Raw genomic sequence first — 21,094 nt, 5'->3', positions numbered from 1 at the left:
TCCCTCCAATCCAACTTTTAAGTTTTAATGTTTCTGATTGGAGGGAGAGAGCAGCCGGCAGTGTCAATTTCAGCGGCCGGCTGATTGTTTCAGTGAGAGAGCAGCTTCCCTCTCCAGATCAAAGTGAGCCGGCCGCTGAAATTGACACTGCCGGCTGATTGGAGGGAGAGAGCATAGAACACAGGAGGAGGTCATACGGGCCTCTGCAAGACCAGCATGGTCTCACATCGCCCCTCCCCTCTGTAGCTGGGGTTCAGGCTGTGGCTGCTGGGGTACAGGTTGTGGCTGCTGGGGTACAGGCTGTGGCTGCTGGGGTACAGGCTGTGGCTGCTGGGCTTCAGGCTGTGGCTGCTGGGGTACTGTGGCTGCTGGGGTACAGGCTGTGGCTGCTGGGCTTCAGGCTGTGGCTGCTGGGGTACTGTGGCTGCTGGGGTACAGGCTGTGGCTGCTGGGGTACAGGCCATGGCTGCTGGGGTACTGATTGGAGGGAGAGAGCAGCCGGCAGTGTCAATTTCAGCGGCCGGCTGATTGTTTCAGTGAGAGAGCAGCTTCCCTCTCCGGCCGCTGAAATTGACACTGTTTTAATTAGATCCACGATGGGGGTTTTAAATTTATTTAAAAAGCTATGCTAGCGCTTCCCATTGTGAGTCTACGGGGGTCTGACCTCTCCCCCCGCCCCCCGTAGACTCACAAGGGGAAGCGCTAGCATAGATTTTTAAATAAATTTAAAACCCCCATCGTGGATATCCGCGGCTCGGATGCAACGCGGGTGGCTGTCTTGGACCCCAACACCCGCGTTATAAAGGGGGACTACTGTAGTGCTGACTAACTTGTGCACTCTGACTGTCTCAGTAGCTGGGTCCTGAGAGATAGAGAGAGTCTTAATGCCCTGTGGGCTTTATAGTGGTGGTGTCCTGTCTGGTGATTGGTTGTTCTGTGTTGTCTGTTCATTAGTCATCCTGTGTGTCAATCACTGCCTGTCTGCATCTCATTATATACATGAGTGGATATTATGACAGGGGGTGGGAACAGGCCCTTTAGTGGACATTTGATGCCTATTTAAGAGCCCCATCCTGCCAACACTGCTGTTCAACAGTGGCAGGCAGGAGACATACTTGATGTGTTGGGTAAGCTGGGTCTATGTGGACTGCGTTTGATGCAGTGTAGAAAGAGACAGGCTTCCAACACTTGATGAGATGCAACACGATTTTATTTAACATCTAACTATATTACATGCTTAACTGTGGGTTGACACTATGCTGACTTGACTGGAGACCTGAGGCTAGCCTGACCAGACTAACTGACTGCCACATGGTGTTTGCACTGTCTGCTGCTCACGAGCTCTGACTGTCTCAGAGGCTGGATCCCGAGAGAGCGGGGAAACTGGTGCCCTCTGGCTTTATAGTGGTCGTGCCCTGTCTGGTGATTGGCTGCTCTGTTCTGCGTGCTTACTGGTCATCCTGTGTGTCAATCACTGCCTGTCTGCACTCCATCATGGACATGGATGTATATTATGACAATACTATGACTGTTTTGACAAGGGCCGGAATTCTCCATTTGTTGCGATTCAAATTTCCCGCTGGCAGCGCACCCCAACCAGTGGGCTTACCGGTAATACACTGCAGCTTCCCGTCACATCACCATATAATTACTATGTGCATGGCAATTCCAAAAAAGAGCTTGCTCAATCGTGATCCCCTTTGCCTAGCAGCCGACGCTATCTCCTTGCGGAGGAGTTGAGTGTGGGTGTCTCTGCACCTTTATTAAACCTACTGGCCCTGGTAAAATAAGCTGCAGTGTCCGGAAGTGAGCACATGGGGAAAAAAGCACAGACATCCAGTCTGTGTTTGACTGAACCACTGTTGTGCCTGGAAAGACACACTGCTCATCAAAGTTACATGTTCACAGCTCCTCTAGACTCCTCTAGACTTCAGCGATACACAATAACTAATCTGATCTGAGATCTTTCTGATCCCTTCCAGCACCAGAACGCACACTGGACTTCAGCATCCTTCCCTGCGATCAATCAGGTGACTGTTTTGTTTGATTTACTATTAAATACTCAATCTGAACCCCGGGTTGCATTTTGAGGATACTAAATTGACATTATTTTCATACCTAATTTACCCTAACTGATTGCGGAGCATTTATGTAAAAGCCTTAAATTGTATTTGATAAATTGTTTATTTTTAACATTTTTGAGTATCAAACAAATGTCTTTGCCCCTTGCTAATTTTCAGTTTGTATCAATGTGGAATTGAATCTCCTCAACTTCTTCATCTTGCACCCATCATTAAACAGTGCCCGCACCTGTTGGAGTTCCAGTAAGTCTCCCACTTAATATTGCTTTTTGTTGTGTGTGTGTGTGTGTATTTCATAGGAACATGGAAATTGCTAGGAAAATGTCTTCTAATATCCTGGTAATTACATGATTCAATGAAGGCTCACAATCCAAAGGTGTGCAGGTTTGGTGGATTGGTCCTGATCAATATCTGGGGTTATGGGGCTAGGATGAGGGGGTGGGCCTAGGTCGGGACTTCTTTTGGAGGGTCAGTGCAGACGCGATGGGCCAAATGGCCCCAATCTGCATTGTAGGGGTTCTATGGATTCTAACCTTTCAGACCCTTACTCTATAAACTGCAGGGTTTACTGGAGTTTCTGAATGAGAGCAGTTCTAATATGCTCCTCGCCAATGTCTATCTCTTTCCATCCAGTGCTTTATCCTCCTCCTCTGGCAATACAATGCCAGAATAATACCAGAGGAATGGTGGAATGTTCACATTACTAGCCTGTAATTGCCATCTTTAGATGCAAGTAACTCATCCATCCCAGAATCATTAATCTACATGCGATTGCTCCAACAGTGGGATCACTTCAGCTCCAATTCTCTCATATCAGCATCAGGAACTGTCCAAACCAGTTTTTGTAATAGTGCTGCCTATTCTTAAACTAAGTATCCCACATTCCACAGATATTACAAAGGAAGTTTAGAAACATAAGGCCTGATCTACTCGAATGGGAACAGAGTCCCATAGCGAGTGTGTTTAGCCGGGTGTCCCCGGCCCTCGGAGTGCCGAGAAACATCCTGGGCGGGATTCACCGACCCCCCGCCGGGTTTGAGGATCCCCGGGGGGGCGGCGTGAATCTCGCCCTGTCGCTCCGATGCCGGCTCTCGTACTCTCCGGCACTGGTTTTCGGGCAGGGGTGGAGATCACGCCGCCCAGGTCAGGGGCCGTTGGTTGCGGCCCCCCCCCCGGCAATTCTCCGGGCCCTGATGGGTCGAGCGGCCGTTGGTTTCTGGCCAGTGTGGATTGGACATGGTCCCACACGGCGGGACCTGGCTGGGAGACCGGCCGGTGTGGTCCTCTGGATGTGTGGGGGATCCGGCCCCAGTGGCCTGGCCTGCGATCGGGGCCCACCAATTGGCGGGCGGGCCTGTGCCGTGGGGGCACTCCTTCCTTCTGCGCCGGCCTGAAGACACCCCCCTGCGCATGCGCTAAAATACTACGGCCGGTCTGCGCATGCGCGGAACCACGCTGGCGGCTCTGCGCATGCGCTAACCCGCGCTGGCCCTTTGCCGCCGTTTGGCACAGCGCCAAACCCTGCCGCGCCAGCCTAGCCCCCGGAAGTTCGGCCCCGTTTTCGATGGGCAGGAATGGCGGAAGGGGTGGAGAATCAAGGGGGAGTCCCTAATCCCACACTGTGGGATTTCCCTGCTCAACTGTCCCTTCGACCCCCACTCTCCCACCAGTGATGTAATGGGGTTCCACCATGCAATGACAAGAACCTCATTTGAATGTATTTAAATATAGTCAGTGGGCCTTCTGCTGGAAAGTCACCCCACATACGAAGGTGTCCTTCGTCCCCTGGCTCACGCCTCCAGGAATTTTCTTTTCCAACGTGTTTAAAAACAGCCGGCAGCACAGCCGACAGGCTGCACACTACTTTTCCCATCTGGATCGGAACTCTGGGGGGGAAAAAGAGAAAATTTGCCATCTTTGTGCTTCTGCCCAATGTAGGCCTTTTTCCCTATTTGGTGTGCCAATACATCAAACTAATGGTTTGTAATTGTTATTTTCTGTGTCCAAATGTTGTGGGCTAAAGTGGTCAGGGTCACTCAGCTCCTGACCTCTTTGCAGTCTTGGTTCAAACATGGGACAAAAGAGCTGAACTCCAGAGGTGAGAGTGACTGCCCTTGACACCAATGCCGCATTTGACCAAATGTGGCATCAATAGGTCCTCGCAAAACTGGAGTCAATGGAAATCGGGGGGGAAAACTCTCCAATGGTTGGAGTTATACTTAGCACAAAGGAAGATGGTTGTGATTGTTGGGGGGTCAATCATCTCAGCTCCAGCACACCACTGAAAGAGTTCCTCAATGTAATATCCTAGGCCCAACCATATTCAGCTGCATCATCAATAATGTTCAGCACCATTCACATGTCTGCAGATACTGAAGTGTCCATTTCCAAATATAGCAAGACCTGGAAAATATCCAGCCTTGGATTGGCAAGTAACAGTCGCGCCACACAAGTGATCATCTCCAAAAAGACAGAATCTAACTATCGCCCTTTGACATTCAATGGCATACTATCACTGAATCTCCCTCTATCAACATCCTGCGGGTTACCAACAGGAACCGAACTGAATTAGCCATATAAATATTGTAGCTTCAAGAGTGGGTCAAAGGTTAAGAATTCTGTGGCGAGAAACTCATCTCCTGACTCTGAAAACCTAGCCACAATCTACAAGACACAAGGCAGGAGTGTGATGAAATGCCCTCCATTTGCCTGGATGAGTACAGTTCCAACAACACTCAAGAAGCTTGACACCATCCAGGTCAAAGCTGCCCATTTGATTGGCATCCTTTCCAGAAACATTCACTCCCTCCACCACTGACATACAGTAGCATCAGTGTATACCTTCTACAAGGTGTACAGCAGGAACACACAAAGGTTCCTTAGACAGCACCTTCCAAACATACAACCACTACCATCGGACAGGAGACCATCACATGGAAGTTCTCCTCCAAGCAACTCGCCATCCTGACTTGGAACTATATTGATGTTCCTTCGCTGTTGCTGGGTCAAAACCCTGGAACTCCCTCCCTAACAGCATTGTGGGAGTACCGATGTCACACAAACTGCGGCAGTTCAAGAAGGCAGCTCACCACAACCTTCTCAAGGATAATTAGGGATGGACAATAAACGTTGGCCCAGCCAGTGAAGCCCACATCCCACAAATGAATGATTAAAAACTCCAGCTCTATAATCTAAGTTGATCCATCCAGTGCAGTGCTAAGGGAGTGCCACATTGTAAGCTGTTTGATGTTTTCGATGGGACAGTGAGCCAAATTTCTCTTTTCTCGACCAGTTGATTGTTAAAAATGCCTCAGCACCAACTGAAGGAGAGCAAGGAGCACTCTTGGTCAACATTCATCATTCAACTGACACCATCAAGAACAGATTAACAGTTTGTGGATTATTAGTATATGCAAAATGATTGCCATATTGAACCGCAGTTCCTACCTTGCAAATTAATTAATTGCATGTAGACTGATTTGGAGTGTTTCAGAGAGGAGCAGTAAGCTGCTGCGTAAACAGAAAGTCTTTCTAACATCTGTATCTGTCATAATGACCTGAGGTTCGGTGACAGGATGTGTCTTATCTGTTGTTGGTCTTGGTGCTGGGATTTAAAACGAGGACAAATAGGCAGAATTGCAGTATACAATCCCTTAATACCACTGAACAGGTCACTGGAAAATTCTGATCTCTTGAATATTGGGCTGGCTAGGAATAGGCTAACCAGGTGCAGGCCAACATCCCACAAATCATCTCATGAATTTGCTATCCTGAGGTTTAAGCAATTGTTCAATGATGGTGTTTGTGCTTGTTAGTAAAGTCACTCTGTCCTCACTTACGGAGTTACAGATTTTCCTCCTGTACTTTCAGTTTATACCGAAACAACATTGGCGATAAAGGAGTAGAAACATTGGCTGAGATCCTTCCGGTTTTCCAGTGTCTGAAGAAGCTGAGGTAAGCTCTGGAATGGCCCTTGAGCTGGAATTTGATCCTGGTTTTTAGAGCCCTCAAGGATTTTGAGAGCCAGTTCTAAATCTGTCTGGCATTACATTAACCTGATTAATAAAATGTGCATAGAATTTGGGTTGTGTAGCTCCCTCGGTGTTTTATTGGTTAAGTGCGCTACATAATGTGAAACTGAGCGACAGACCTGTAAGATCCGATCCTCAGTCTTTACTGAGTTAACTGTGATAATGGAAAGAATCTGTCTTAAGCTTCAGCGCTACTGGGCTAAGGAGTGGCGGAGGAGGGGTAAGGACAACTCCCAATTGCTGTCTGCTGGCTCCGACATATTGGACACCAAGACCAGGCTCAGCTGTGGGAACATTATTGTCCAACAGCTTGTCAACACGCCAAGGCCGGAAATAGTCACCCAACATGGTTTTTGAAGGCATGCCAAGTAATACCTAGAAAACATGTTCCCTGTCCAATTAAGGACAACAACAGGCTCCCAAAGCTGGAAGGCCAATAGAAGGCCCTCCATCACTGAGGGAATGGCAGCCTGCTGCTACAGATAGGGGGGGGGGGGGGGGGGGGGGGGGGGGGGAGCACCTCAACATAGAACCCTCTCAGCAATGCAAAGCTTGTCACCGGGCGGACTGCAGCTGCAGGTGTGACGAGTGATCACCATCCGTTCAAGGGTTTCTGGGGCACTGACCCATCCCCCACCCCACTCTGCTGCTGGGAGGCCACCGACCATGGCAGGAGTCTTCCCTGCTGACTGGAAATTGAGGCACTGGCCACCTCTGTTCCTGATGAACTCTGATCTTGCAATGGAAACCCAACTCTCTATGTCCAGTGCTCACTTAACGAAGGTAGTGGAGGGCAGCTAGAGCCAGTCAATTTGTATTGTACCTTAGCAAGTAGTTTGCACCTTTGGAGGAGAAGGGAAGACAATTAAGGAAAGGGGGACAGTAAGATGTGTTTTAGAAGAGTGATGATTTTCACCAAGTGTCCTGGTTTGGTGTTGTTTCTGGACTTCTGGTGTATACATAAATTGTTCTCTCACGAGTTGGATTTTTATTTCTGCCCAACGTGAAAGCTGCAAGCTCAGTGCGACGGGTTGCAACAGACTGCCTTTTTCAAATGGCTTTTAAAATTGGCTCCCCCCCCCCCCCAAAAAGAAAACCCTTCACTTTAGCCGGCTTTCGGAATGTACTCGGTACATTGTGGAATACACAAATTATTAATCACAAGTTCTGCCCCAATAAAGATGGCTGACAGCTTCTCCTATATTTCGTGCTGCTAATGCGACCACAATTACATTCCATCTCTCTCCGCAGCCTCGAATCCATTGACATCAGTTCAAATGGGATGGTGACACTGGCAGCAGGACTTCGCAAATGCCATAGCATCGAGGAGATAAAGTAAGTTTGATTTTTATTTGATGTTATTGGGCGGGATTCTCCGACCCCCCGCCGGGTCAGAGAATCGCCAGTGGCGGTGTGAATCCCGCCCCGCTGCTCCGACGCAAGCTGCCGAATTCTCCAGCGCCAGTTTTTTGGCAGGGGCGGGGATCACGTCGCGCCCGTCGAGGGCCGTTGTCAGTAGCCCCCACCGGCGATTCTCCGGGCCCCGATGGGCCCCCATGGTGGCCTGGCCCGCGATCGGGGCTCACCGATCTGCGGGCGGGCCTGTGTTATGGGGGCACTCTTTCCCTCCGCGCCGGTCTCTGAAAAGCTCCACGATGGCTGGTGCGGAAAAGAAACCCCTCCGCATGTGCAAGGATCACGCCAGGGGTTTTGTGCATGCGCCAGAACACGCTGGTGCTCTCACACATGCACCAACTCGCGCCGGCCGGCAGAGGCACTTCGGCGCCGGTTGCCGCGGCGGCAACCACTCCAGCGCCGGCCTAGACCCGGAAATGCGGAGGATTCCGCAACTTCAGGGCGGCCCGATGCCTGAGTGGTTCACGCCACACTTTGGCGCCGGTGCCGCCCGCCCGCCTGTTGAGGGAGAATCCCGGCCATTATGTTTACTTTCCTTTTTTGGGTGTCTCTTCTCGGAGAAAATGGCCGGGATTCTCCCCCAACCGGCGGGCGGGCCGCACCGGCGCCAAGGAGTGGCTTGAACCACTCCGGCGTCGGGTTTTCCGGAAGTTGCGGAATCCTCCTCACTTCTGGGAGCTAGGCTGGCGCTGGAGTGGTTGGTGCCGCGCCAACCGGTGCCGAAGGGCCTCCGCCGGCCGGGCACGAGTTGGCGCATGCGCGGGGGTTTCTCCTCCGCACCGGCCATGGCGGAGCTTTACACAAGCTGGCGCGGAGGGAAAGAGTGCCCCCACGGCACAGGCCCGCCCGCAGATCAGTGGTCCCCGATCGTGGGCCAGGCCACCGTGGGGGCACCACCCCAGCGCTGGATCCCCCGCAATCCCCTGAGGACTCTGCAAGCCGCCCTCAGAGCCATGTCCCGCCGGTATGGATCTTGTCTAATCCACGCCGGCGGGACCGCTCGACCCATCGGGGCCCGTAGAATCGCCAGGGTGCCACTGCCAACGCCCCCCGACCGGCACGACGTGATCCCCGCATCCGCCAAAAAAAAAGTGCCGGAGAATTTGGCAGCCGGCGTCGGAGCGGCGGGGCAGGAATCACGCAAACCATGCCCCTGGCGCACACACAGACGCTGTTCCCCACAAAACCCATCCTACACACATACACAAACCACCACCCCCATGCACATACACACAAATTCCCCCACTGGCACCCCACAAAAACTGTCCCACATACATGCACAAACCACAAGCCACACCCCCCCCCACACACACACACACACAAACACACCACCCTCCCACACACACGGATCACCCCACACACCCACATGGACACAAACCATCTCCCCGGCACACACAGGCACACCACCCTCGCACACCACCCACACACACATAAGCCACCTCCCCGACACACAGATACAGATCCCCACACAAACCACCCCACACACATACACAAACCACCTCCCTGACACACAGATACAGATCCCCACACAAACCACCTCACACACATACACAAACCACCCCACACACATACACAAACCACCCCATACACAAACCACCTCCCCGACACACAGATACAGATCCCCACACAAACCACCCCACACACATACACAAACCACCCCACACACAGACACAAACCACCCCACACACATACACAAACCACCTCACACACATACACAAACCACCCCACACACATACACAAACCACCCCACACACATACACAAACCACCTCACACACATACACAAACCACCCCACACACATACACAAACCACCCCACACACATACACAAACCACCTCCCCGACACACAGATACAGATCCCCACACAAACCACCCCACACACATACACAAACCACCCCACACACAGACACAAACCACCCCACACACATACACAAACCACCTCCCCGACACACACACACCACCCCTACATACACTCGCACACACCACCCGCCCTCACAAATCCCAACATACAAACCATCCCATAAACACCCACACCCACACGCATCCCTGTTACACATTTCTCATTTCCTCCAAAGACAGCTCCATGGTCTGCGTAACCCAGTTAGATTGTGAAGTTTCATTTATTCATTCACGGGATGTTGCTGTCACTGGCTAGGCCACCTAAGCCGTGCCTGTGACTTGCTGCCACGTGGAGTAATTGAGGGAAGTGCACAAGGGAGAAACATATGGAAAGAAATGCTGGTAGGGTGAGGTGAATTAGCCGAAGAGAAGACTCACATGACGCATAAACAGCAACATCGGATAGTTGGGCCAAATGGCCAACTTCTGTGCTGTAAATTCTATAATCACCATTCACAGAGCAACAGGAGCAGGCCCATTCCAGTACCTTGAATCTGAGCCGCAAATCACTTGGATGACATGACTGACCTGTGCCTTAGCCCGATTTAACTCTTGCTATGCCAACAGTTACTTCACCATAATAGCAAAATACTGTGGGTGCTGGAAATCTAAAATAAAGACATGAAAATGCAGGAAATTCTCAACCGGTCTGGCAGCATCTGTGGAGAGAGAAACAGCGTTAACATTTCGAGGCCATGTGACTCTTAAGTCCCACAAGTGCTGCGGAATATAAGATGCAATCTGTTTCCTTTTTACCACAAAACTTTATTATTCCCCGATTTACTTTTATCCTCATGTTATGTTTGAAGCCCTCCCATTTAGGTTTTGGCTTGTACCCTGTGTGAGGTGGTTATCTTGTTCTTGGGCATCTGAAATTTGTGGTCTTGAAGCCAACATTAAAAACTGGACCAGGGTGGCAAGGAGTGAGCCGCCCCCAGGAACACTGGGCATGATCCAATTTCTGCCTTTCCTTCTTTCCTCTTTCCCTGCCCCCACAGCTCCATCCCTCCCCCCTCTCCTCCCCCACAAACCTCCCTGCTCCTAGCATAGCGCCCCATTCTTTACTATGAATACTGGAATATAATAATATAATAATCTTTATTGTCACAAGTAGGTTTACATTAACACTGCAATGAAAAGCCCCTTGTCGCCACATTCTGGCACTTGTTCGGGTACACAGAGGGAGAATTCAGAATTCTCAGCTGGTACGGGAATTGAACCCGCGCTGCTGGCCTTGTTCTGCATCACAAACCAGCTGTCTAGCCCACTGAGCTAAACCAGCATATCACAAGATCTTTGTGGTGGGAGGGAATCAACTTCTTCCATTTTGAAGCAAAGTTGGATTAAATCTTGTATGGAAAATTTAATGAGTCCATCTACCTCAGTCTAGTGTAGAAATCCATCGTTAGCTGCTTGGGACAGAAGCTGAATAACCATCTGATAGTGAATTGAAAGTACAGAGATATCTGCAGCGGGGTTCTCACATCTGGGGGACTAAATCCCCACGCCGGCGGGAGGACTGGCGGCAAGCACTCCGAAAGTGCGGAATTCTCACCTGTCTCAGGGGCTCGGTGGACTCCGGAGGGGTTGGCGCAGTTCCAGTCGGCGCCGAAGGAACTGCACGCGTTTGCGCATGCGCGGAACTGCCAGCGTATTTTGGCGCATGCGGCTCCACGCCGGCCATGGCAGAGCCTACAGGGGCCGGCGCGGAAGGAAGGAGTGCCCCCACGGCACAGGCCTGCCCGCAGAGCAGTGGGCCCCGATCGCGGGCCAGGCCACTCTGCCCTCCCCTCCCACGCCGGGTTTGGATCCCTCCCCGAGGACCGCCCCAGCCGATTTACCTGCCAGGTCCCGCCATGTGGGACCATGCCTAACCCACGCCGGCGGGACTGGCCAAAAACGGACGGCCGCTCGGCCCATCGGGGCCCGGAGAGCTGCCAACGGCCCTCGTGAACCCCGCCCGAAACCGGCGCCGGAGATTACGGCAGCCGGCGGCGGGACAGGATTCGTGCCACTTCCCGGGGATTCTCCGACCCGGCGGGGATCGGAGAATCCTGCCCTTTATCTTTACATTTCTTTTGATGGTTTTCTTCACAATGATCAGCTACATTTTCACTGTTGAAATATAAACCCAGGTCCCCATCTGGCTACACTGACATATTTCAAACTGTTACTTTGAGCACCTCTACTTGTGACTGCAAAAACCATTTACCATACATCTTCCTAACTGGCAAGTGCCAATGATTTCATCAAATTCCCCTCCCATTGGCTCAGTCAGGCTTCGCTGTCAATAGACCATTAGGTTAGTGCTTCCAACTTGTAGTGCCCTCGTAATCTGTGTCTACTGAGCAGTGCCCAGTGGGACAACTTGCTGGCCCTCCCTTTGGCCCTTCCAATTGACCACCTAACATCTGTGAGCCACGCATGCTCCCTGATTGGTCAGCAAATGGAGAGGAGGCCGGGTACTTGGCCATCACCCGTCGGCAGCACGGTAGCACAGTGGTTAACACAATTACTTCACAGCTCCAGGGTCCCAGGTTTGATTCCCAGCTTGGGTCACTGTCTGTGCGGAGTCTGCACGTTCTCCCTGTGTCCGCGTGGGTTTCCTCCGGGTGCTCCGGTTTCCTCCCACAGTCCAAAGATGTGCAAGTTAGGTGGATTGGCCATGATAAATTGCCCTTAATGTCCAAAAGGTTGCTGGGTTACGGGGATGGGATGGAGGCCTGGGCTTAAGTGAGGTGCTCTTTCCAAGGCCCGGTGCAGACTCGATGGGCCGAATGGCCTCCTTCTGCACTGTAAATTCTATAATAGTTCTATGAATTAAACCAGCAGAGGTGCCACTGAAATAAGGGAGTTTGAGACCCAGAAATGGTTCCGAATTCGGGTTCCCAACATCCAAGAGTAAATTCACTCCTACGAGGCTATTATTGGTCAGTGGCTACACGATTTGTGGTTAGGCATTTGTGGTTCGATCAGGGGTGGGATTCTCCGGCCTCACAGCTGCTTATTTCCCGGCAGCGAGAGGCGGCAGGATTCTCTGCTGTCATTGTTGTCACACCATGCCGCCAGGAAGTTCTCATCTAAACGGGTGCTGCACTGCTGGAGGTGCTACCTTTCTGATGTAGTGTTAAACAGAGGCTCCGTCTACCCTCCGGGGTGGATGTAAAAGATCAAGGCCACCATTTTGAAGAGCAGGGGAGGTATCCTTGGTGTTTTGGTTATTATTTACCCACGTCACTTAAACAGGTCATAGAACATGGAACATACAGTGCGGAAGGAGACCATTCGGCCCATCGAGTCTGCACCGACCTACTTAAGCCCTCACTTCCACCCTATCCACGTAACCCAATAACCCCTCCGAACGTTTTTAGTCACTAAGCGCAATTTATCATGGCCAATCCATCTAACCTGCACGTCTTTGGACCGTGGGAGGAAACCGGAGCACCCGGAGGAAACACACGCAGACACGGGGCGAACGTGCAGACTCGGCACAGACAGTGACCCAGCAGGGAATTGAACCTGGGACTCGAGCGCTGTGAAGCCACAGTGCTATCCACTGTGCTACCATGCGGCCCTTCAGGGCTGACCGTGCTGTCATCAGGACATAAAGATTTTCAGGCGATGTTTAAGGTCAGCCAGCACAGCTTCGATATCACCTTTTAAAGCTGAGATTTTTCTGCTCATAAAGTTTCTGTTCCTTTGCTTTCATTTCAGCTTATCCGAAAATGAACTGGGAGAGGAGGGAGCTTCTGAACTGGGGAAAATCCTGCCAGAGTTGAAACACCTGAAGAAGATCAAGTATGAATCCATGATCAGATTTGTCTTTCTTTATCATATTTGCCCTACAGTGAGGCCCAGACTTTGGCCCCGTGTCGGGTGGGCAGAGACGGGAGATTGCCAGTGACGGCGGAGAATCCCACCTTTACGATTCTGAGGGGGCTTGACAGGTTTGATGCTGAAAGAATGTTTTCCCTCCTGTGGACACCTGGAACTAAAGGCGACATTTCAAAATCAGGCGTCTTCCGTTTAAGGGAGAGATGAGGACGAATCTTTCTTCTCAGAGGATCGGGAATCTTTGGATTTCTTTAACTCGGAGAGCAACAGAAGTTGGGCCATTGAATATACTCAAGGCTGAGTTAGACAAGGTTTTGATCTACAGGGGAGCCAAAGATTATGGGGGGCAGACAGGAAATTGGAGTTAAGGCCACAATCAAGTCGGCGGTGATCTTATTGAATTGCAGAGCAGGCTCGATGGGCCGAGTGGCCTACTCCTGCTTCTATTTCTTATAATCTTATGTTTCTGTTGTTTCAGCTTGTCTCGAATCCCAACAACTGCTGGTTCGATTGGAACAGATATGTTGGCCGAAGGGCTCCGCAGCTGCACGAGACTGGAAGAGATAAAGTGAGTGAACCACTTGCCTTGTTGTTCCTATGTGAGCTAGAAGGCTTCCTGGGAACTTTGCCCACATACTGATGGGAATTGATTGGAAAAATGCAACCAAATTAACTTGCCAACTGAGCCATGAGCACAAATCGGGAATGTGTGGATTTAAGGTGGAGTCTGAAAGAAAGGGATCAGCCGTGAAAAGGCCAAGAGGTTGTGAGAGACAGCGCAGGCTGAATGGAAATGGAAAGCAAAACTAGACAAATGAAAGGTGGGCCAGAAAGATGCCACAACCACACCATATAGTCAGGAGAGAATGGGAAAGAGTGCCAATCTAGCGAGTCCAACAGTATAATTATTGTGCAAATCGAATCAAACAACGCATAGACCTGACTGTGCTTATTCCACAATTAGCCACTCCTCCCTGGCTCCAACAAAATGGAGACTTGCCATTTGCAGCCTTCCAGGTTCAACATGGGGTGCGATTCTCCGACCCCCACGCCGGGTGGGAGAATCGCGGGGTGCCGGGCGATTCCCGCCACGCCGCCCTGGCACCCGCACGTGATTCTCCCACCCCCCAACCCCCCCAAAACGGCGTGCCGCGTTTTTTGACAGGCCGCTCGGAGAATTGCCTCTCGCCGTTTCTAACGGTCGAGTGGCGATTCTCCGGCCCGGGTGGGTCGAGCGGCCTGCCCAATACGACCTGTTCATGCCGGCGCCAACCACACCTAGTCGCTGCCGGCATGAACAGCGCGCTAACGCTGCGTGTGCAGCCTGTGGAGGCGGGAGGGAGGATCGAGCACCGGGGGGGTGCTCAGTGAGGGTCTGGCCCACGATCGGTGCCCACCGATCATCGGGCAGGCGTCTCTAAAAGACGCACTCTTTTCCCTCCGCTGCCCCGCAAGATCAATCCTCCATGTCTTGCGGGGCGCCCGCGGGGAGGACGGCAACCGCGCATGCGGGGGTTGGCGCCGGCGAACCTGCACATGCGCAGGTGACATCATTTAAGCGTCGCCAGCCGCGTCATTTAGGCAGCACCGCTTTGACGTGGGCGCCAAGGCCCGGCGCGCAAAATTGACGTGGCGCCGCTCCTAGCCGGCGACGGTACTTAGTCTCCCGTTGGGAGAATCGCGCCCATGGAGTCCCAACAACTTCAGATCATAACCATGGCTCCCATTGCTTTTCAGACAGAATCACCAATGATTCTGCTGTTGCCATTTCCGTACCCCATTTCCATGCCCATTCAGACCCATTGCTTGTGCCATTACTCGGCCCATTGCCACCTCTTTCTGCCTTGAACCATCCCCCTTTCGTCATTCAAATGTTGCTGCTCACAAATCTTCTCTTTCGTTATCCCCCGCCCCCTCAACCCGCACCTTTATTACTCAGAACCAATTACGTCTGTAACATTCCCCAATTCTGACAGAAGGTCACAGACCTCAAATGTAAACTCTTTTGCTCTCTCTGAGCATGCACAGCGTTTCCTGCATGTAATGTTACACCACACGCAAGAGACTTAGTGAAAGGTGGCAAACTCGTCGATGTCGATCTTCACAGAGACTTTTGTGACCTATTATGAGGAGCACAGAAAGATAAGATGCAGGTACAGCAAGTGATTAGGAAGGTAGATGGATACACTGACCTTTATTGTAAGGGGATTGGAGTACAAGAATAGGGAAGTCTTGCGACAGTTGTACACTTAGAATACTGTGTGCAATTTTGCTGTCCATGGTTAAGGAAAGATATACTTCCATTGGAGGGGATATAGCAAAGGTTCACAAGGTTGGTTCCTGGATGACAGGTTGAGTAGATTTGGTATGCACTCTCTGGAGTTTAGAAGAATTAGAGGTGATCTCTTTGAAAGATATAAGATTCTACAGGGAGTGGAGATGGTAGATGGAGAAGTCACTTCCCCTGGGACATCTAGAACACCGGGATACAGCCTCAGGATGAGGGGCTGACTATTTAGGACCGAAATGAGGGAGACATTTCGTCACTCAGAATGTTCTCCCCAGAGAGTTGTGGATATTCCATCATTAAATATAGTTCATCCTGGAATGACAGAATTCTGGTGTCTCAGTGAATTTAGGGCTATGGACAACAGTTGGGAAAGTGGAGTTGAAGCTGAAGATCAGCCATGATATCGTGCTGAATGGCCGAATGGGTCTACTGAAATGAAATGAAAATCGCTTATTGTCACGAGTAGGCTTCAAATGAAGTTACTGTGAAACGCCCCTAGTCGCCACATTCCGGCGCCTGTTCGGGGAGGCTGTTACGGGAATCGAACCGTGCTGCTGGCTTGCCTTGGTCTGCTTTCAAAACCAGCGATTAGCCCTGTGAGCTAAACAGCCCCTAATACTGCTGGTATTTCTTACGATCTTATGTTGTTCTTTTTCTGGTTCATTGTTCTATCAACCACTGATTGTAAGAACTTTTCCTGGCCTTCTGAGGGGAAGATGGGGGAGATGGCAAGAGATGGTAGGGAGTTTGATGTTTGTTGTAACATACAGCAGAACTCCTTCACCTCTCCCAATATTGCTATTTTTCTTTTTGTCTAGCTGATTCATTGGCTCTATGTGTAGAAATACATTTTGGTTGTCTTTTGCATTCTGAGCTCCTGGCCTACAGATTAAATATAATTCAGAATGGGTGCCCTGTGGTTTCTACAGAACCTAATCACAAACCGAGCGCAGGCTGAGTGATACACTTACCCACCAACTTGTAGTTTATGAGGCTCAGTCATACTTACACTTTATAAGATTTCCTGAACCACTTTGCTTTGTTCTTTAGTACCTCCCAGTAAAGTGGCAGGATGTGCAGAGAAAGGTCTGCTCTCTCTTCCCTCCCTCCACGCAGCTTCCTCTCCTGTCCCTCCCTCTCGTCCTAATGGCACTGGCCCCCATTCGGAGGGATGGTTTCATGTCCTTGGTTCCCCACCAAGAGGCCGTTCATTCCTGTTTGCCTGACTGTGTATACGTGCGTGTGAATGCGCATGCGTGTGTCTGCATGCATGTGTGTGTGTGAACATGCACGAGTGTGTGCACATGCATGTGCACGTGTGTGCATGTGTGCTCCTATTTATGTGGTTCGCAGGATAGAGGTCAGCCCCGGATACCTTTTCCCATTCTCCCTAAGCTGACCATACTGAAGTCATTTTGTAATTGTCTATCTTGGCTCCAGCTGGAGTTAGCCAAAGAGGGCACAATTCTCCAAAAAAACTTCAAAGTGTGGTCTCCAGCGGGAAACGAGGTGTGATTTCCGCTGGGTGGTTCAGCGCGATCCAGATCACCATCCACCCACAGGTAGAAATGTTTTTGGAGGTTGAGGTGAACTGCACCCTAATGACCTGAAGATGCCAGGAGGTGTGACACCTCCGAGATCAGGGCACCATTTTTAAAGGGCACCTTGATCTCAGACTACTCCCCTCCCAATCACCCCGCCCCCCCCCCAAATTCTGCCGGCAAAGCCCCCCCCCCCCCTTCCAATTGCTGACATCAGACCCCTCCTCCTTAATTTGCCGGTATCAGCGTTTCCCCCACCCCCAGCTGAGAGCAACCCCACCTTGGGATTGCCATTAGGACAATTCAGGCTCCACCGCATTGAAAGTGCCAACCTGGCACATTGGCAGTGCCAACCAGAAACATTTATAATCCTGAACCTGGGACCTCAGCGCCGTGAGGCAGCAATGCTAATCACTGCACCAAAACAGTCTTGAAGTTGGCAGAGTGTCTGCATTGCCCTCCCTAAACCCGGGACAGGAACCCCAACCCATTATCGGTTGGGGCCTCAGTTAAGTGCGCACTGTCTCCTAAAGGTTCCTGTAAATGGGCCTTGTCCCAAATTGTTCAGCAGCTGTAAATGTGCCTGTGACCTACCCTTGCAAAGCCCTTTCCTCTCAGGATTGGCTGTATGCAATACTCTGATTACTCTGTTTAATGTCGTCATGGGCGACACAAGCAACTCAATTCAGAATGGTTTTATCACAGCGACTACAAGAAATACATTGATTTATTTACACTTAAAAAGCAGTAAAGTTACAAATACAAAAGAAAGTTGGTAAGTATAGATTCCAACAGGAAATGAAAATCACCAAGCTCTTCTGTCTGTAAGTGGCAAATTCCTCTTGCTTTTGCTTTGTGTGGAAGTTTAAATTCTGTTGTATCATTTTTCTTTTTAATGTATTACACTGGAACCCAGGCTCAAGGTACTAAATGAAGGGTTACATCTGACCAGAGCTAGGATGAACTGTTTGAAATGTTAACTTTTGTTTGTGTTTTTAAAAAAAATTAAATAGAGACTTTCAGCCAAGCTTAAGTATGACATTCATTCTTCATTTGACACCATTATTAAAAAAGTACATAATGAAAGTATGGAATTTGGATGTGCTCACTTAATCCAGTCAAAGCCAATGGAGTTACAGTCAATCAATTAATCAATGAAGCAAGGTACTTTGACCCGTTGATGAATGGGCATAGCCAAAAAAATGACTTGTGATTATATAGCGTTTTTCACGTACAGTGAACGCCTCAAACACACTTCATAACCAATGAGGTACTTTTAAAGTGTAGTGACTGCTGTGGTGTAGGAACCGCGCCATACAGTATGTGCACAGCAAACTGCCACAAACAGCTAGCAGTTAATGACTGGATAATCTGTTTATGTGATGTTGACTGAGAGATAAATAGTGGCCAGGACACTGGGGTTAACTCACCTTCTTTAAAGAATGCCATGGGATCTTTCGCATCCACCTGAGCAGGCAGTCAGTTTAATGTTTCATCCAAAAGACAGTCCGACAGTGCCACACTCAGATCTTTCATGAATATGTACCAAAGCAATTGGAATGTGTGATACGTGAAGGAGAGGCACGAGAAAGATTAATGCTTGCCTGTTCTCTTCCTTCTTGTGCAGCTTGGATTCCTTGATGTTGAAGGATGGTGGTGCCCAGCTGTTAGCTGAAGGGATACTTCGAATGACGCGCCTGAAGAAATTAAAGTGAGTTCTCAGTATTGTTTTCAGATTTGAACAAATATCAAGGTGAAGTTAGTTGGAAAGAGGGCGGAGAAATCTGAGATGCAAATAACATCATTGGGAAATATCCTTGGCTGTGGTGACTTCTGACATATTAATCATTTACCTTATATCCTGGATGTGAACTGGCATTGCGAATTGAAATATTGCATTATTGAAACAACCATCTGAACTGGTGTTACCAATTGAATACCCATTACAGAACCATGCCCTGAACCTGCATTGCCAATTGAATTCCCATTACAGAAACCATCGCCTGAACTGATGTTCCCAGTTGAATGTCCATTGCAGAAACCATCGACTGAACTGGCATTGCCAATTGAATGCCCATTACTGAAACCATCGCCTGAACTGATGTTCCCAGTTGAATGCCCATTGCAGAAACCATCGACTGAACTGGCATTGCTAATTGAATGCCCGTTACAGAAACATTGGCCTGAATTAGTGTTAGCAATTGAATGCCCATTACTGAAACCATCGCCTGAACTGGCATTGCCAATTGAATGCCCATTACTGAAACCACTGCCTGAACTGGCTTTGCCAATTGAATGCCCATTACTGAAACCACCTGCATTGGAAGTTACGTGATTTCAATGACAGGCAGACAATCCGTGTCACGCTGGGGAGCAAATGGAAAATCTACCCCATACCACCAAAGGGTTTCACAGAAGATGAGTGTTTGGTTGATCACATGGATACTGGCTCTGCCATTCCCCTAAGCCCTTTGAAAATTTTATTTTGAAACTATTTATCCACTTCACCTCTAGAAGTTGTATTAGACTCTACTTCTGATTCTGTTTTGGTTGGAATTCTGCACAAAAGCAAGTCTCTACTGATGTTCTTAGGTCTATGATGATAGACACCAACTCACCCCCAACCAGTGGAAATAGATTATTTTATCACCCATTTCATCGTCAATTTCTGTTGCCCATAATATAATATAAATTTATATTATGTGCATATAAATAAATGGGGCGGAATTCTCCAAACTCCGCCGGGTCGGAGAATCCCCGGGGGGGGGGCGGTGCAACTCCCGCCCCACCTCCCCGACGCCGGCTGCCATATTCTCCAGCGCCATTCTTTGGGTGGGGGTGGGGTTCACGCCACGCTGGTCGCGAGCCGTTGGCAGCGGCCTCCCGGGCAATTCTCCGGGCCCTGATGGGCCGAGCAGCCGTCCGCTTTTGGCCAGTCCCGCCGGCGTGGGTTACGTATGGTCCCACACCTGCTGGGAAAGTTGGCTGGGGCGGTCCTGGGGAGGGGCAATTGGGGCCCACCAATCTGTGAGCGGGTCTGTGCCGTGGGGGCACTTCTTCCTTCCGCGCCGACCCCTGTAGGGCTCCGCCATGGCCGGCGCCAAGAGAACCCTCCGCACATGCGGCAAAACACGCCGGCAGTTCCGCGCATGCGCGAGATCATGCCGGCCCTTTGGCGCATCCGCGAACTTACGCCTTCCCTTCGTCGCCGGCTGGAGCGGCGCCAACCCCTCCGCGTCCACCTAGCCCCCGAGACAGGTGAGAATTCCTCACCTTGGGGGCCCGTTGACGCCGGAGTCGTTGCCGCCAGTTTTCACGCTGGCGTGGGGACTTAGGAGAATCCCGGTCATGAAGTCCAGTGAAATTCCAGTTTGTGCCTTGTCATTTAAGTGACATTTTTCTGTAAAGCAGTGAAACAAATTGAGGCAGAGTTTCAGTAAGCTGTTATCCTGCTTCGAAATTGATAGGAGACTCAACAAACTGTGTACAAAATGCCACCGACAGTTCTATTGTTACTGGTCTTAGCTTTGGCTCAGTGATAGGTCATGGGTTCAAGTCCCACTCCAGACTCTTGAAGATATAATCTAACAGGCGTTTCAGTGTAGCTCTGTGAGAGGATTATATTGTCATGGATGCTGAGGCTTTGTCTACCTTCTCTTTTCCCTGTAAAAGGTCCCATGTCACTATTTGAGTAAGAGCTGATGTGTTCAAGCAACAGCATGAGTGATTGTTTCGTTTGCCTCAATCTCGATGCTGCTTGTGGTCTCTGGTGTCTCCCAGTGGCCAGCAATAGGAATCATTGCCAGAAATCAAGAAGCAGGCTGCACATCAACATTCCCAGCTTGAGCTATTGGATAAACGGATGAAGAAAGGGAAGAAGCATTGTAAAAAGAAAAAAGGAGTCGTCAACATAAAGATCTGCCTAAACATATTGTAAAAAGAAACACAATTATTAACCCCCCCCCCCCCCTCCCCACCCCGCCCCATTGTGTTTTTAGCAATGT

General features: G+C 50.2%; 1 protein-coding gene across 1 annotated transcript in view; it reads left to right on the top strand.

Annotated features, from left to right (window-relative positions):
- nlrc5 (NLR family, CARD domain containing 5) overlaps positions 1 to 21,094 on the top strand; it is a 238,677-nt gene that overhangs the window by 167,366 nt on the left and 50,217 nt on the right. Inside the window, exons 37-43 of the mRNA XM_038806870.1 lie at positions 1,983 to 2,030; positions 2,241 to 2,324; positions 5,952 to 6,035; positions 7,364 to 7,447; positions 13,140 to 13,223; positions 13,738 to 13,827; positions 18,718 to 18,801. Of these exons, the coding sequence (XP_038662798.1) occupies positions 1,983 to 2,030; positions 2,241 to 2,324; positions 5,952 to 6,035; positions 7,364 to 7,447; positions 13,140 to 13,223; positions 13,738 to 13,827; positions 18,718 to 18,801 (558 nt within the window). The remainder of the gene's footprint in view (positions 1 to 1,982; positions 2,031 to 2,240; positions 2,325 to 5,951; positions 6,036 to 7,363; positions 7,448 to 13,139; positions 13,224 to 13,737; positions 13,828 to 18,717; positions 18,802 to 21,094) is intronic.

This window comes from Scyliorhinus canicula, chromosome 9 (genome assembly GCF_902713615.1).
Source record: "Scyliorhinus canicula chromosome 9, sScyCan1.1, whole genome shotgun sequence".
NCBI lineage: Eukaryota > Metazoa > Chordata > Chondrichthyes > Carcharhiniformes > Scyliorhinidae > Scyliorhinus > Scyliorhinus canicula.
The sequence above is the reverse complement of the archived record's forward strand: the minus strand, read 5'-3'. Positions and strand labels throughout refer to the sequence as shown.